The sequence below is a fragment of the Hypoxylon fragiforme genome (assembly GCF_022984875.1).
Source record: "Hypoxylon fragiforme strain CBS 206.31 chromosome Unknown GGS25scaffold_5, whole genome shotgun sequence".
Classification (NCBI taxonomy): Eukaryota; Fungi; Ascomycota; class Sordariomycetes; order Xylariales; family Hypoxylaceae; genus Hypoxylon; species Hypoxylon fragiforme.
Genome location: NW_026054760.1, coordinates 3,263,011 through 3,278,005, shown reverse-complemented (window position 1 = coordinate 3,278,005; position 14,995 = coordinate 3,263,011). Strand labels below are relative to the sequence as shown.

The 14,995-nt window shown below is 50.2% G+C and overlaps 7 protein-coding genes across 7 annotated transcripts; 4 read left to right on the top strand and 3 right to left on the bottom strand.

Moving 5' to 3' along the window:
- Nucleotides 1-587: 587 nt before the first annotated feature.
- Nucleotides 588-3,262, top strand: GGS25DRAFT_298476 (MFS general substrate transporter). Its single transcript, XM_049257633.1, has 3 exons — nt 588-1,375; nt 1,435-2,045; nt 2,134-3,262. The coding sequence occupies exons 1-3, from the start codon at nt 1,164-1,166 to the stop codon at nt 3,063-3,065; spliced, it is 1,755 nt and encodes a 584-aa protein (XP_049117122.1). The 5' UTR covers nt 588-1,163; the 3' UTR covers nt 3,066-3,262.
- Nucleotide 3,263: 1 nt separating this feature from the next.
- On the bottom strand, nt 3,264-4,396 carry GGS25DRAFT_298446 (uncharacterized protein). Its single transcript, XM_049257632.1, has 2 exons — nt 4,324-4,396; nt 3,264-4,264 (listed from the first exon to the last, which is right to left on the bottom strand). The coding sequence occupies exon 2, from the start codon at nt 4,101-4,103 to the stop codon at nt 3,579-3,581; it is 525 nt and encodes a 174-aa protein (XP_049117121.1). The 5' UTR covers nt 4,104-4,264; nt 4,324-4,396; the 3' UTR covers nt 3,264-3,578.
- Nucleotides 4,397-6,528: 2,132 nt separating this feature from the next.
- On the top strand, nt 6,529-7,081 carry GGS25DRAFT_298430 (uncharacterized protein). Its single transcript, XM_049257631.1, has 2 exons — nt 6,529-6,762; nt 6,832-7,081. Exons 1-2 carry the CDS (start codon nt 6,637-6,639, stop codon nt 6,991-6,993), a joined length of 288 nt encoding a protein of 95 aa, XP_049117120.1. The 5' UTR covers nt 6,529-6,636; the 3' UTR covers nt 6,994-7,081.
- A 380-nt stretch (nt 7,082-7,461) lies between these two features.
- Nucleotides 7,462-10,157, top strand: GGS25DRAFT_298403 (heterokaryon incompatibility protein-domain-containing protein). Its single transcript, XM_049257630.1, has 2 exons — nt 7,462-9,741; nt 9,867-10,157. Exon 1 carries the CDS (start codon nt 7,631-7,633, stop codon nt 9,701-9,703), a length of 2,073 nt encoding a protein of 690 aa, XP_049117119.1. The 5' UTR covers nt 7,462-7,630; the 3' UTR covers nt 9,704-9,741; nt 9,867-10,157.
- GGS25DRAFT_298397 (stress responsive A/B barrel domain protein) lies at nt 9,800-10,695 on the bottom strand. The gene is made up of 3 exons (XM_049257629.1): nt 10,331-10,695; nt 10,152-10,262; nt 9,800-10,052 (listed from the first exon to the last, which is right to left on the bottom strand). The coding sequence occupies exons 1-3, from the start codon at nt 10,394-10,396 to the stop codon at nt 9,897-9,899; spliced, it is 333 nt and encodes a 110-aa protein (XP_049117118.1). The 5' UTR covers nt 10,397-10,695; the 3' UTR covers nt 9,800-9,896.
- Nucleotides 10,696-11,234: 539 nt separating this feature from the next.
- GGS25DRAFT_492372 (uncharacterized protein) lies at nt 11,235-12,689 on the top strand. Its single transcript, XM_049261189.1, has one exon. It carries the CDS (start codon nt 11,379-11,381, stop codon nt 11,988-11,990), a length of 612 nt encoding a protein of 203 aa, XP_049117117.1. The 5' UTR covers nt 11,235-11,378; the 3' UTR covers nt 11,991-12,689.
- GGS25DRAFT_298360 (uncharacterized protein) lies at nt 12,686-14,696 on the bottom strand. The gene has a single exon (XM_049257627.1). The coding sequence runs from the start codon at nt 14,174-14,176 to the stop codon at nt 12,821-12,823; it is 1,356 nt and encodes a 451-aa protein (XP_049117116.1). The 5' UTR covers nt 14,177-14,696; the 3' UTR covers nt 12,686-12,820.
- Between the last annotated feature and the right edge of the window lie 299 nt (nt 14,697-14,995).

Genomic DNA, 14,995 nt, shown 5'->3' with positions numbered 1-14,995 from the left:
GTCCTTGAACTCTGTGCTCACGCGCCCCGCAAATTTATAGTTTTCATAGATATAAGCTAACCTAGAATATTCCAAAAGGCTTGTGCCAGGAACGGCGCACCTTTTTGTAAACTTACGCGAAGGTCACTGGGACTCAACGACCTGGACTGGACAACTCCACTAGGTCCGCGAACGGCTGATCGCCCGGATCATTGCGCGAAGCAATGTGGATGTCATAGCATCTTCTATTCCATCTTACACGATCAACGAAGATGAGCATTTTTCACATAATGAGTTCTTGGGACTTCTCAAAGTCTCTCACGATGATTCAATAAACAATAACCTCGGAAGTCAATCCTGAGAGTTTTGAATACCTCCGAGGTCCTTAACCCTACTTCATCCCTAATTTCCCACCTCCCACTTCCTCTTCTACTCCTCTTCTACTCCTCTAGGCACCCGAATTGAATCAACATTTTATCCCGAATCGCTTACCACTTTTTGTTGCAGGTGCCTGAGGCACCCTAAGCTCCACTAGAGCCATATGGCCCTATATTGGCACGCCGCCACAGTAGTCAAGAATAAACCAAGCTTTCTTCCTTCTTCTTAGTTGCAGTTATGCTGCAACACTTTTCAATGCACCGATCCACAGCTATCCGATCCACGCATGGGTCCTATCCACTTCTCTTGGTTAGGCCCTATGGACCTTAGCAACATTTAGAAAGGGTCGATTTCCGTCCATCTAGGTAGCTCAGGGTTGAGGCCCCGAAGCGGCATAGGTCACAGGCTTGTTTTTTTGTTCTTCTCTTCCCTCGGCCGGGCATATCATAGCATACTAGGCATTGAAGACTCGAACGGCCTCGAGATCCACCACCCGGGGCAAACGCGTAACTAAAATCTGGCTGCTAACCCGCTTGGGCGGTTGATCTGGTAATAGAAACTCAAGAGCTAGGATGTGGTCATCCCTAGCGAGGCCTGATCCCGATCAGATAAGATTTTGATAATGTTCGATCAGGTCCGATCAGGTCAGAGGCCAATGCCACAATGTCTGTTACTTTGTACACCCACAATGCTCGCTGCGTGTATAAATACTTAAGGCCTGCTGTTGCAAGATGAAGGATTGTCCTGGACTCTCACCCCCATGAGCCCTCTCCTCCTCTTTCTCTCCCTCACTATAGGACATCAAAATGATATTCAGAACGCTTAGGAACTTGGCACGTTTGTGCGGTATCGATGCCACCCGTGGTAGCGGAGATAAGTCACCGCCGCCTCCAACCGAGGCTGAGCTCGATCAATCGATAATGGAGCTGCCTGCAAAAGGCGCCCAAGGTGGTGTCAAGGCCATCGAGGCCGTCACGTTGTCTTGGTCTAAGAAGTCCCTGAGAATGGTTTACGTCTGGTATGTGTAATTGTTCCATGGATGAAAGATATATTCGTATACTGACTCAGACTCGCCAGCATGTGGCTCATCTACTTCGTCAACGCCTTCCAGTCGTCGACGACTAGCAACTTGACTGCCTACGTCGTGAGCGGGTTTGACCAGCACTCCCTCATCCCCGTTATCAGCATCGTATCCAATGCGATGTGCGCCGCCTGCACCATGCCCGTAGCCAAGATCCTCAATCTGTTCGACCGGTCCAAGGGGTTCCTCGCTATGGCCATCCTCGCCACCATCGGGCTGATTCTCATGGCCACCTGCTCTAACATCGCTATCTACTGTGCCGCCCAGGTCTTCTACAACGTCGGCTTCACCAGTCTCATCTACACCATCGACGTCATGACCGCTGACACCTCGACGCTATCTCACCGAGGACTCGCCTTTGCCGTCACCTCCTCGCCGTACATCATCACCGCGTTTGCCGGTCCGGCTGCCGCAGAGAAGTTTCATGCTAATAACTGGCGATGGGCCTTTGGGTGTTGGGCGATTCTCCTGCCCCTGGTCGCCCTACCCCTATTCATTATCATGCAGCGGGAACTTAAGCACGCCAAGAAATACGGGAGGTTGCGAGAGAACTCCAGCGGCCGCACATTTATGCAAAGTGTTTGCTTCTACGTTATCGAATTCGATCGTAAGCTTTTCTCTTTTTTCCTCCCCTTTTCCACCTCGTCACTTGCTTGCATCTCGATATCCCATAAACTGACACCCATGACCCCTAGTCCTCGGAGTATTCCTCCTAGCCGGCGGCCTCGTGCTATTCCTTCTCCCGTTCTCACTCGCCGAATCCATGGGCGACTCCTGGCGCTCGCCCTCCATCATCGCCATGCTCGTGATCGGCTTCTCCATGCTCATCGCCTTCGGCCTCGTCGAGCGCTTCGTCGCACCCAAGCCCTTCCTACCCTGCAACCTCCTAGTATCGCGCACCGTCATCGGCGCCTGTCTCCTCGACATCACGTACCAGGTCGCGTATTACTGTTGGAACAGCTACTTCCCATCCTACCTGCAGGTAGTCTACGGGCTCGACATCGCGACGGCGGGATACATTGGCGGGATCTTCGACATCGTCTCCGCCACCTGGCTGCTGGCCGCGGGCTGGCTGATGAAGCGTACCGGCCGCTTCCGCTGGCTGCTGCAGGTCTCCGTGCCCCTGTACATCCTCTTCGTCGGCCTGCTGATCCACTTCCGGCAGCCCGGGACGAGCATCGGGTTCATCGCCATGTGCGAGGTCCTGATCGCGCTGGCCGGCGGCACCATTATCATCGGCGAGCAGGTGGCGGTGATGGCGGCGTCCGAACACAACGACGTCGCAGCCGTGCTCGCGCTGCTGAGCCTCTTCGGCAACGTCGGCGGCGCGGTCGGCAACTCGATCTCTGGCGCCATATGGACGAATACCCTGCCGTACGCGCTGCAAAAACAGCTCCCGGAGGAGGCGAAGGCGGGCTGGCAGGAGATCTACGATAGTCTGGACGTGCAGCTGAGCTATCCGATTGGCAGCGAGGTGCGCGCGGCGATCATCGAGGCGTACGCGCAGGCGCAGACGTGCATGATCGTCGCGGGCACCGTCATCATGGCGCTCGCGCTGGCGTGGGTCATGCTGATCAAGAATATTAAGCTGAATGAGATACAGCAGACGAAGGGGTTGTTGTTTTGAGAAGAAGAGAAAGAGTGACTAAGAATGTTTAGGATAAGATAGACTCCTGTATACCTACCTACCTAGGTACCTAACATAGGTAGATGCCTAATTTATTAATTACTGGAAAGAAATGAATTTGAATATTGCTCTAAAATGCCGTTCGCATGAGATGCCCCTTAGTTTGACAGATATGCCGTGAGTCTCACCTAGACACTACCTACCAGACGGTCATAATTTCAATCAATGTATTCAATGGCGGAACTGTCTCGGGCATTATATTTCCAATCAAGTAGTTTGAGTAGCTCAATACACGCACATATATCAAGGATAAGTTCGAGTTCATTAAAACAGCGTTCCGACGCTTCTCTTCGTACTAGCTAGGTAGGTATCTTTCTCTCTTTCTCTTGACATCAAATCATGGCCCATATCTGATGCACCGAGATTCCCTTGCGCAGGTCAAAATACCCATGCGCGGCGTCTCCTCTTCACGGACTCCCTAATTTCTTGACACGACCGGTTCTTTTCTTTCTTTTATAACGAGATGAACGTGCCACCCATGATCAGGATCATGGCGACGGAAATGATGGGGAGCACAGGACTGAGGACCTCGATGCCGACGGCCTCCTGGATGGGCAGACCGAGGACAAAGCCAGCGGTCAGGTTGGCAGCGGCGCCGTCGATGGCGGCCTGCGACAGGTTCCCGCACGCGCCGTTGAGCTGGGCGTCCATCATCATGCCGGCGAGCTTGGGCTTCTCGGCGTCGATGATGCTGCGGGCGGCGAAGGTGCCCAGGGGCGAGGAGCGCATGAAGGCGGCGCGGTAGGTGATGTTCAGGGCGACGGTGGACAGGTTCGCCACGCGCGCGTAGTCGACGCACAGCGGGGAGTTGGGGTTGCCGGTGGGGGCGGCGGCGGCGATGGCGGCGGTGGTGGTGCTCGCGCCGGCGTCTTGTCGCGGTGCGAGGTCGGGTGTTGCTGCGTCGGCTACGGCGAAGGCGCAGAGGGAGAGCAGGAGGACGAGGAGGCTGAAGAGCGGGCGGAGGGTGATTTGAGTCATCTTGGCGTTATCGTCGTCGTCGTCGTCGGAACAGTGCTATTATTAATAAAGAATTGGCGTCGAATAACTATATATATGGTGTGGGCCGGCCACGTAAAAAAATAAAAAAGGTCGAATGGAAGAAAAGCGTAGGCGGAAGACGATAGGCGGAGAGAGATCAACTAACTCGTGAGAAAGGTGAACAGGAAGAAAAGAAAAAGAGAGAGGGGATTAGGTATACCTTTTGAGAATACTAAGCAACTTACGATAAAGTCGGGGAATCATATGTTGGGCTTTGTGGCTAGGGGGGGGGGGGGGGGGGTTCGCAGTTTCGGACCAGAGGATCAAACGTCTCGGCTTGGTGTAGTTCCTATCTAACCAGGCCCCTGACGCTGGAACATGAGGCCATAACTCACGACCACAGCACCTATTTAACCAAATACAGTGCCTACCTAACTAATACCTATCAATTACAGTAGGCACCTAGCTAACGCAAGTGTTATCAGCTATAAAGAGCATCCAGTGAGCCACAATTCGCAATCCTTCACGGTTTCCAATCAACGTCGAGCTCTTTGCGCCCGTCAGATGGTGAGTGAGATTAGCTTCGCTTCCTGGTTCGCTTCTTATTATGGGAGGGTAGCATTTTGGCGGCTGCATTGCCGCTAGTGCGATGCTGCTCTTATGTCACAATTTCGATCTTGCCCGCGGATTGGTACAAGAAATTTGCCATGCTCCTTAACGCACAGAACGCCCCCCCACATCGTCACGTAGTTTCATATCCTCATATGCCGCACTCCCGAATAGCTACATATCTGCCTCCTAGGTTAATAAACGACAATTTTATAAGTTGTAGGTTCGTACGCACTTGAGCAGACACATAATAGAATTTAGTTGTATCTTGATTGGGTTGCTAAGTATCAAAAGTGAAGATGATGGGCGCATCTATCTGGCAGATCTCGGATCGATATATCGAAATAAACACTAGATTCTGAGAGCTGAGTAACCCGGCTGATAGAGGACGTAACAGACCGAGAATAACTATTCACTTGCTGGTGACTCTGCGTCAGGAAATGGCTCTATGTTTGTTATAAGAGGAAGCTTCCAACATTTTCACTTTACATTCAATAACATTAAGGTACAAAGGTACTAACCTGATAACTAGTTAGCTAAGGTTTCACTATTTGATTACATAATAACACTACCGCTGCATAATTTCCAATGCTAAAGAATTTTGTTAGAGCCGTACAATCGGGAAGGCGCCTGAGTTAGGGCTTAGAGGGTATGCAAGGGGTATTTATAGTGTCGTAGGGCTGTGTCCGCATTACCTCCAGGCTCCAGCTACCAACTGCATGTACACATGTATTGTACACCTCACCTGAGCATCATGCATACCATACTTCGTACTGTAGCTACTAATTAATACTATCCTACCACAAGCTCACCTCATAGCGGTCAAACAAATCAAGATTGATTGTACTTTATCTTATCCACTCAAAGGCCAAGGCCCATACTGTGAGTCCATCAATATCTTCTACGCACAAGAAACCAAGAAATATTAAGGGTAACTACAAGTTATGCCTCGGTTTTCATCCCAGTATGTCCAGGTAGGTATCTATACATGCTTTCACCGCTGCGATACCCTTCGGGTGTTACGTTACAACCCGCCAAGTTAAACTTCTGACGAAGAGCGAGGCCCGGCATCGCGGGACAACCTCGCAATACGGAGTAGCTTTAGCATAAGATCTGGTGGAACCGTCCCCATACTTTCTGTCGTGTGCCGTGCCGTGTACAGGCCAAGATTCAAGTGAACCACTTACAGCTTACGCGTAGCCTTGCCAAACTCACACCACTTGCCTATACCCACTGTCAGCCTTAAAACGTGGTGTATTGGGTTTGATCACCTCTTTTTACGACCGGTTCATTAGTTGACTTAGCGGAGCCTCGCATTGGACGCATTACAAATACTCATGACTTGAGTATTATGAACGTAAACTCTCGTATGGGCTTCCATACGACAGAACTTGCAGAGTGGCGAGGCTATGTTGCCAGCACATTGCAAACCTTCATCTCGGAGTTTACTACCCACAGTATAATGGCCAATGAACCACGTCAAGCAACGAAGTTGCAAGGCCATGTCTCTCTTGGCTAAGCAGATGCCCCGAGTTATCGGGCTGTAATAGGTTTTGGTGGAGATATCGAGAGTCGTGTCGACGAGTTGCGAGCCTTCTCCGTGCGAGAACATTGGCCTTGATCGTCGATATCGAAAAGTCAAGTCTTCCTCATTGGCGAGAGGAGGCTTCTTGCTTGTGAAAATTCTTGCTTGTGGAGATCTCAACATGTAGCCTGCTGTGTAATCAATGCCATCGAGGGCAAAAGATAGAATTGAAGAGTATAAAGCCCCTATTCATTCCACGTCTTGTCAGTCTTTCCCATCACTCATCACTCACCAGCTCACTTCAATCATCAACAATCAAAGCATCCAACTCATCTCCTCTCCATTCAATCAAACTCCTTCGAAAATCCCCTTTCACTCAACCCAAAAATAACCACCAACATGTTCGCCAAATCCTTCACTGTTGCCCTCGTCACCATCACCGGGCTTCTCCTGCCCGCCGCAGTCTTCGCGTCCCCAGCAGCAGATGCCGACGCACTCCTCGACGCTCGCGGTCGAACCAACGGCGTGAGTTTACAACCCCCTTCCCCTTTGCATTTTAGACCCCTATTCTAACAAAAGAATTCTCCATGATAGCAATGCCGCTTCGACGACGACGGCGGCTGTGGCGGCAGAGGCTTCTGCCACCTGGTTACGGGCGAGGCCCACTGCTGCGGGACCCAGGGCTGGCAGAAGTGCTCCGGCCACAACAACCACTGCGATGCGGGCGGCGCCAGGCTTTTGGTCAACTGTGACTAAGTACTCAGGTGGAGAGAGAGAGATGTGCAGGAAGTTCTGGGATAGGTACTATGGAGTCTATCCTTATTGGGTAGTCTAGGGCATGGGAATGGGTCTTGGGCAATCATGGAAATTGGATATGGGGTTTAACTAGGCATTAGATCAGACGCTCCTTCATTGTGGAAATTTTATATGGTTAGGTATGGATAATCGGATTTTGGGGTGAATGTGAATGTGAAATGTTGTTGTGATATTTAAGATACTTCGGCATTGGCCTTGGTTTGGGTTTTATCGAGGCAAGATAAAGGAGGTTATATGCGAGACGGAAAGCCCATCGACAGTCGACAACGCTGCTATGTATCGAGCAAAGGAAAAGGGGGGAGCGCTTGGGTAAGACAAAGTCAGGTGACTGATTAGATAGTCACGTGGCCTCTTCTTCATGTGACACCCTATTGGGTAGTGCGTTTGCATTTTCAAGCTACCTTCTCACGGATGCCTCCTATTGAATGTATACATCGTACGCCCCTAGAGCCCCCATGCGGGGGCTAAAAACGGCTGCCTGGTAGGCACCTTTCCACGTCCATCACTTTCACTTCAACCATAGCCTTCTCGTTCGTACTTGCATACCTAGTTAAGTACTGGATTACTGACAATCATTATGGAAACTTGGAATGCGGCGGTTTCTTCTCTGCTATATAAACCACTTAGCGGAGGACTGGCATTCCGTTTACTTCATCTTCATCCTGGTACTCCTGACGAAGATCTCCATGCTGAGCTTATCCCCACCACCATCGACGATGTTGCTGAGCAATACGAGGCCACATCCTACACCTGGGGGTCGCCAGACAATCCGCAGCGCATGACGTGCAACGGAATCAGCTTGGTGATTCAGAAAAATGCATTCGACATGCTGAAGACCCTCCGGAAGCCAGACCAGCCCAGGACAGTATGGATAGACGCTATCTGCATCGACCAGTCGAATATCAAGGAACGGGCATCCCAAGTCTCGATCATGAACCATATATACCAACGGGCAAAAAGGGTCCTAGTTTGGCTCGGTAATCCGGATGCTTATAGCACCTTGGCCATGGCCTATGCCGCCGGTCTGGATGTGTTTGACCTCTGCAAGGATAATATAGGGAACCCTGATATATCGATGGCGGATATCTACGCGAGAAAGCCTTATTTTTTCGACGCGGAAAACGAAACATGTCAAGACGAAGCTCTCGGTATTGCTCTGGTTAAGTTTGTCAACCGGCCATGGTTCAGTCGGGTATGGGTTCAACAGGAAGCTGCCCTTTGCCGCGAGACGATAATGATTTGTGGGGAGCAAGAAGTCAGCTGGGGTCATGTATTTGCAGTGGCTTGGATACTGGTCCCTAGGAATATTGGGCTGTATCCTGATTATATTACCGACGACCTTGACCGTACACTAAATAATCTAACTGCTATAGAAAGCATCCATCGCCAAAGACAGAACCGGTTCGGATTCATGGTAAATGATTTGGCCTCAAGGGGGGTTGGCCTTGTTCCGCTCCTTGTTACTACGCTGGTTCTTGCTACCCGTCTCGGCGCCACGGACCCGCGTGACAAGCTATATTCCACGAAATATCTTACGGTGGATGCCGATACCTGGTTCGCTGTAGACTACAGCGTCCCATGGCAAGTACTTTACGCTGATGTCGCTCGAAGGTGGTTGCAGCATGGCACTCTTGGCTTTTTGAAGATTGCTGGCAGAGTTCGACACAAGTCAGGTGAGATACTACCATCATGGGCGCCAGACCTTCGAGATGGGCGTTGGGGTAGCCACGTTATAGTCGACCATCCTAGGTGGATGGCTGGAGGTCCGACGCCGGACTCTTCAGCGAAACATGCTGGTAGCGTTCACAGCCTGCCAAAGCACCACAGACGGCGACTAGATCTACCTGATGAATTGAGGAACTTCAAAGATAAACGCAAGGCACTACTTCAGAGTTATGCTTGCTTCAAATGTATAATGTACGACGAAATCATATACCTTGGCGGCGTCCTCGACGACCTATTTGATAACCCGGCCATGTTGAGTATTTTCCAGAAAGACCTTGACTATATTAAGGGGCTGGGTTTTCAGGAATATTTCAACAAAGACAGCTTGTCAGATGCCTACAAACTCACGCTTATCCTCTCGAGGAATAGGAAAGATGAAATCGTAGATTCTAGCTATGTACGCGATAACTGGGATGACTGGATTCGGTGGGTGCAAGATCCAATGGCAGAACGGACTAATATGCCAGTGTGGCAGTACAGCATGGAGGCATCGACTGTGCTCGGACATTGTCGGTTTGCCATCACTAAGCACGGCTATTTCTGCCTCGTGCCACGAGACACCACCCTGCACGATGCAGTAAGCATCTTCATAGGACACCCGCTTGCTATGGTAATTCGCCCTTGGAACCCCCCTTCGACGCGCACGGATGGCGGAAAAGTCCGTGAAGAGTCTTCTAACAGAACGGGGGAAGAGGGATATTTTGAACTCATTGGAGAGGCGTATATTCATGGCATGATGGATAACCAGGCCCGATGCATTATGGACGAGTTTAGCATCAAACGTAACCCTACGGAATCAAAGATGGATGCCATCATGAAAGCATCAGATTCGGGACATGGGGTGCCATGGAAAACTCTAGGGCTTCATGGCGGCTATGAAAGAATCATAAAAACATTGGGCGAATATCTGGTGAAGATCGTTTAACTGGTGAGGTTTGGTGGTGAAGCTATTAGAGTTACAAGATGAGTTCCCTCCAAGATGATTTCGCGAGTGTGTTCGCTAAGGGTGTCCACGTGACCCCCTTTCAAGCAGCAACCCCCCCTCCCCTATCTTTGGCCCTGAACCTAATATTATAACTCTTCTTTACACATCGACTCCCTTCACAGACCTACAACTCTTAAAACACTCCCTCGGAATAGTCCACGACGATGACCTTCTCTGCAAGGGGTCCAACAAAGGCCTTGAACTCTTCATGAAACGGGTCCTTCTCAACGTAATAATTGCGATCCTCCGTCGTCTCAAAATCTACGACAAAAGCATGGGTAATACCATTCTACCGGGCTAGTTAGCAGCCACGAACATCCATTTCTTAGATTAGCACTAGGTAGGCTACCACTCAGGTACCTAGGCAGTCTTTGGCCGCCATACATACCTGAGCCCCTTCAATTGAATTATCCTTGCCGCCTGTGAGAGACTTGATATACTGCTTCTGAGTTGTGGGGTGGATACAGCCATCCTTCAAGCCAAGCATACGCATATTGGCCTTGGCCCAAGATCAGTCTAAGCCCTAACTAGGGCTAGGGGTGTCCATTAGAAGCATAGTTTACAAACCTCTTTTATGGCATCGGCGCCGACGCCGGCTTTGAATTGAAATAGAACGAGGTGCTTTACTGTCATATTGTCGTGCGGAGAAGAGGAGTACTAGGTTAGGTAAGTAGTAGAAGAGTGACTAAATGAGGAAACCAGAATAGGTAGGCAGAGAAGTGGATGGGAACGGATATAAAGATGAGGGGACTGGAGAAAGAAACCTTGGAATACTACTACCCACCTAGGTACCTAAGTATAGTTCCTACGAAGTACTCCTCACTACTACAGAGGTGGCTTGCAGAATCTCGCAGAACATTTCAAGCCACCTCCTATTCTGCAAGCCACCTCCTTAAAGTACATGAAGTAGGGTCATAGATTGTTCGTGCATGCCTCATTACCTATGCAGGCGGTTAAATTTTAACGGCAACCGACGGTGGTGCATACATCTAACTCATTTTCTATATCTTCGTATAGGTCTAGTCCCAGAAACTTGCTACTATGCTTCCAACCGTGGATGCTTGGTAAGAATTATATGTATTCCAAGTATGGTGTAGGAAGCACCCATGCAGCGCATGTTAAGCTTATGCACGATTCGACATCACCGATTTGCTCTAATCGAGGCGTCGAAATGCAAAGCTCCAATATCTACTATAAGGACCTGTATTAGGTACCTAAGTAGGTACCGACGCAGACGAGGTTGGTACATATTCAATGATGAGGTATGCAGACACGTCAACGGATCCTGCACGAGACTCTAGTAAAGCTCGCGCGATAATATAGATAGGTATGCAATGGTCTTTTTCAACCTTGGCGTAGATCCGCGGAGCACCTACTATACCGCCACCTAGGACATTATATAAGCTCCCATCGTCCTATGATGTCCCCCAGGAATTCGCAGAATAGAGTATATAATACATAGAGTGAGCCAAGCGGACTTTCATGTTAACCCCTATTCCCCGTGTTAAGCATCCTAGCTTGAGGGCAATATTACTTAATACGGAGGTAGGCACGCCCCCTTCGGCAACCCTCGTCGGACTTAATCCTTCTATCCAGCTCTCTTCTCCGGATATGGATGGGTACTACTCCTGCTCCTGCTACTTCCACTACAACAACAAAATGGCCATCGCAGCCATTCCTAAGTATATTCACAGCATGGTTCCTCCTCAAAACCACCCCTAAACTCCTCCTCCTCTCCCTCTCCCACTCACCCCTCACCCAACCCTCCCCAGTCGGCGGGGCCTGGTTTGCCGCCCCACTCCATGCCGGAGCCGCAGACGTGAACAAAAACCAAAAGGTCATCCTGCACATCCTCGGCGGCGCCTTCGTGATGCGCTTCGACCTCCACTCAATCGGCTCCGTGCTCGCCTCCACAATGACCCAATACCCGCACGCAACACACACGCTCGTCGCCCAACACCGGCTCGCGCGCGATCACTCCAGCTGCTTCCCAGGCGCGCTGTCGGACGAACTCACCTTCTCCGAACACGTACTCTCATGCGGCGTGGCACCGCAGAACATACTCATCTCGGGCGACTCGGCCGGCGGCAACGTGGCGATCTCGCTGCAGCAATATCTGCAACAGCAGCAAACCCCTCCGACGAACAACACGCCCCCGCTCCCCAGCGGCGTCATGGCGATCTGTCCCTGCGCCCACGTAACCTCAACCACCGCCGGCTCCGACTAGGTACTTGCGCTGCGCTAGCTCCCTTACCGTTACCGACATCCCGAACGCTTCGTCCTTGCAGTGTGGGGGGGGGGGCAGACTCCTACATCCCCTCCTGGGCCTCGCTATCCCGTATATCTCGCCTCTGCACCGCCCCTTCAAAACCGACGTGCCGCTGTTCATCCACGCGTGGCGTTCTACGAGTTGGTCGCGGGGGAGATGGCGGCGGTGAACCGGTGTCAGGGTGGGTGCGGTTCTGTGAGGCGAGGGAGGGACTTCGCGCACGATTTGCTGCTGAGCCATGAGCCGTTGGGAGCGACGGGAGAAAAAAAAATGGCGGTGGGGCTGAGGGATGCGTGGGAGTTCTTTGGTAGCCGGGGGAGTTGGGCGGAGTGGGTAGGTATCTAGTAGGTAAGCACCGTGATATAATATGACATGACGTGATAGGTACCTAGGATCTAAAGGCCTAGGAGGCGGTATGGTATGCCTTGGTCTGACTGACATGCTTATGGGGGATTCGGATTTTTTTAACATCGTTAAATTTAGTGGATATATTACGACAACTATGGTCACTCATGGGAAACCTTTTATGTTGGGAGAGGGGTGCCAGAGATAGGGGTAATGTAACTTGATTTGGAGTATGTAGTGTATCGCTGGGTACAAGGCCTCGTGAAAAGGGGTCGTTTCACACGTGTAACTTGACTTTGGACGCGAAAAACTACTGCTTAGGAGTTGTCTTCCAGTAAGGAATACTGAATAGAAATGATACCTGCCTACCTAGTTCCAAAGCATCTCTCATACCTATTAGCTAGTTACCTATATCATGAATACTGTACATATTAGCCATCCCATCATCCCGCCTTCGCCACCACCGCTTTTGGCACACCCGTTGTCTCCAAAATACTAGGTTCAGCCAGAAACGCATCACTCTGAACCACGTCCTTCAGCACACGGAGTAAGTTACACTCGATCACAATCGCCCTATCATCTTGCACCTTGGCCTCGCCGAGCACGCGAGAAAGGTACACCAGAGCACTGTGAAAAGCTTTCTTCCTCATCTCCTGCGTACTAGGACCATCCGCGTCGATGACCTGTAGAACAATCGCCGGCATGTAGGTAGGCTGCACCGCCGGTTTGCCGACCGCGCCATCGATGTTCAGGCCCTCGATCAGTGCAGACCTGACAGAGGGCTGGAGACCCCCCCACACATCGTCGTATAGCTCGGCCATTTCCCTGCTGCTGACACTCCCCATGCACAGCAATCTGAGCAAAGCCCGGTCTGCTGGTATGACGACGTCTAATTCCCGGAACCCCTTGGCATTCAACCGCTCACTCCTTTTAAGCAAAGTCATGTCATACTTTTGGCGTAAGGTCCATAATGTTGGGGAGCTGACAATACTTATAGTAGAGGTATAAGCGTCGCGGAACGCCTCAAAAATAGGCTGGTTCAATTTTTTGGCACAGGTCCAGTCCATGTGGCCTGCCGCTCCCGCGACGTCCAGCAACTGTTCCATGAAGTGCAATTTGAAGGCCCGTTGGTTTCTCCCTAGCTCCCCTATAATCGATAAAGAAGCTGGCGGATTTTCCGCTTGGGCGAGCTGGCCAAAGTTGAACTCGGCACCCAGCCGTATACCATATCTAACGTCGTCCTTTTCCTGCGGAGTAAGACGATCGAAGGCAGGGACCATTCCCGCTTCCACAGCTTTGAGTAAGATCATGTCGTGGTTCTGATCCGAAATATCCTCGTCCGTTTTCTCCCAGTATTCAGAAACCAGCTTTTCGTCTTTGCCCAGGTCATTTATTAAGATCGATGTTATCAGTGCGTAAAGATTCCCATAATTCGATATGAAAGTGTTAAACAAGTGATAGATCCAGTCAAAGGATTCTTTACTCAATTTGACTGCCGCCGCCTGTGTTCCTACAAGGGTGTCATATTGTTTCGTACAAATCCATTTTAGAGTCAGGAGGCCTACAAGAGTGCGATTGACCTCGCCATAATCTGAATTGAATAAAAGTCGTGATGGCGTTGGCGTCGAAGAGATGACAGAGGGCCCACTTGGAATATAATATGCCCTTTTCAGCCGCTCTAGTTCATCAGCGAACTCTTCGCGAATAATTTTTAGTAACTCTTCCTCGGAAATCTTGAGAAATAAATCAAGCCGGATGAGGGCCTGGCGCGGATCCTCAAGAGTAGATGAATTATTCATCGCAACAATACGTAATTCTGTATCTTTCAAAGTGTTTTCCTCCTTTTTCGTGATGAGTTTGGGTTCAGTTTGGTTAAGTAAATCAGATATGCCTGTTCAAATATATATAGAAAATTCATTATCGCAGTTGGCCAAACTTGGTTGGTAAATACCAGTACTTAAACGCCGCAGCAAAGGGGGAAATTGGTTGAGATAACATGTTGGATGCAAGGCAGGTTGGGACATTTCGAACCGTGTCAGTTGACAAGGTACTGAATGTGACATGAAACCTAACGTTAGAAGGGGGCTGTGGGAGCATTGAAGGAGGATCAAGGGGGTTAAACGAATACCTCCCTCCCTCTATCTACCAGGCCCAACCTATATAGTATCTAACATAAAGTAAGCCTGGTGAGCCTAAAAGTCCTTCACTCACATTTAGTAAGTTCCAATATCTCGGCAGTGCTCCATCCAGGGATAACACTCGAGACTTTCAGCCTTCTAATTGGTCACAACTCTTAACGCCATTTGTACTAGGTTAACTTGTTAGGCTAGATACTCCTCTTTTCGTAAGGCCCAACACATTTTATAGCTTACCTTTAGGTACGTTGGCAACTAACAACTAACTTAACCGCTTGGATAGATACCTGCCTAGGACCTAGGCTACAGGTAGGTAATTGACACTGACTTAGTACCCAAACTTAGGGTACCTACTTTGTGAGCGTGCACACTGCAGGCATGTACTCTGTTCTATAGTCCAGAGTTCCAAAACTAAGGAATCCGGGTCTGAAAGAACGAGCATATGAGGTTGGGTCTCATGTCCAACAATGCCCCGTAAGGCGT

Excerpts from the sequence above, each read along its gene's own strand:
- GGS25DRAFT_298476 (XM_049257633.1), top strand. The coding sequence starts at position 1,164 with ATGATATTCAGAACGCTTAGGAACTTGGCACGTTTGTGCGGTATCGAT. Across the intron at positions 1,376-1,434 it reads CTGAGAATGGTTTACGTCTG|CATGTGGCTCATCTACTTCG; the intron begins GTATGTGTAATT and ends CAGACTCGCCAG. Across the intron at positions 2,046-2,133 it reads CTACGTTATCGAATTCGATC|TCCTCGGAGTATTCCTCCTA; the intron begins GTAAGCTTTTCT and ends CATGACCCCTAG.
- GGS25DRAFT_298446 (XM_049257632.1), bottom strand. The coding sequence starts at position 4,103 with ATGACTCAAATCACCCTCCGCCCGCTCTTCAGCCTCCTCGTCCTCCTG.
- GGS25DRAFT_298430 (XM_049257631.1), top strand. The coding sequence starts at position 6,637 with ATGTTCGCCAAATCCTTCACTGTTGCCCTCGTCACCATCACCGGGCTT. Across the intron at positions 6,763-6,831 it reads CTCGCGGTCGAACCAACGGC|CAATGCCGCTTCGACGACGA; the intron begins GTGAGTTTACAA and ends TCTCCATGATAG.
- GGS25DRAFT_298403 (XM_049257630.1), top strand. The coding sequence starts at position 7,631 with ATGGAAACTTGGAATGCGGCGGTTTCTTCTCTGCTATATAAACCACTT.
- GGS25DRAFT_298397 (XM_049257629.1), bottom strand. The coding sequence starts at position 10,396 with ATGACAGTAAAGCACCTCGTTCTATTTCAATTCAAAGCCGGCGTCGGC. Across the intron at positions 10,263-10,330 it reads GCGCCGATGCCATAAAAGAG|GCCAATATGCGTATGCTTGG; the intron begins GTTTGTAAACTA and ends TCTTGGGCCAAG. Across the intron at positions 10,053-10,151 it reads ATTCAATTGAAGGGGCTCAG|AATGGTATTACCCATGCTTT; the intron begins GTATGTATGGCG and ends CTAGCCCGGTAG.
- GGS25DRAFT_492372 (XM_049261189.1), top strand. The coding sequence starts at position 11,379 with ATGGGTACTACTCCTGCTCCTGCTACTTCCACTACAACAACAAAATGG.
- GGS25DRAFT_298360 (XM_049257627.1), bottom strand. The coding sequence starts at position 14,176 with ATGAATAATTCATCTACTCTTGAGGATCCGCGCCAGGCCCTCATCCGG.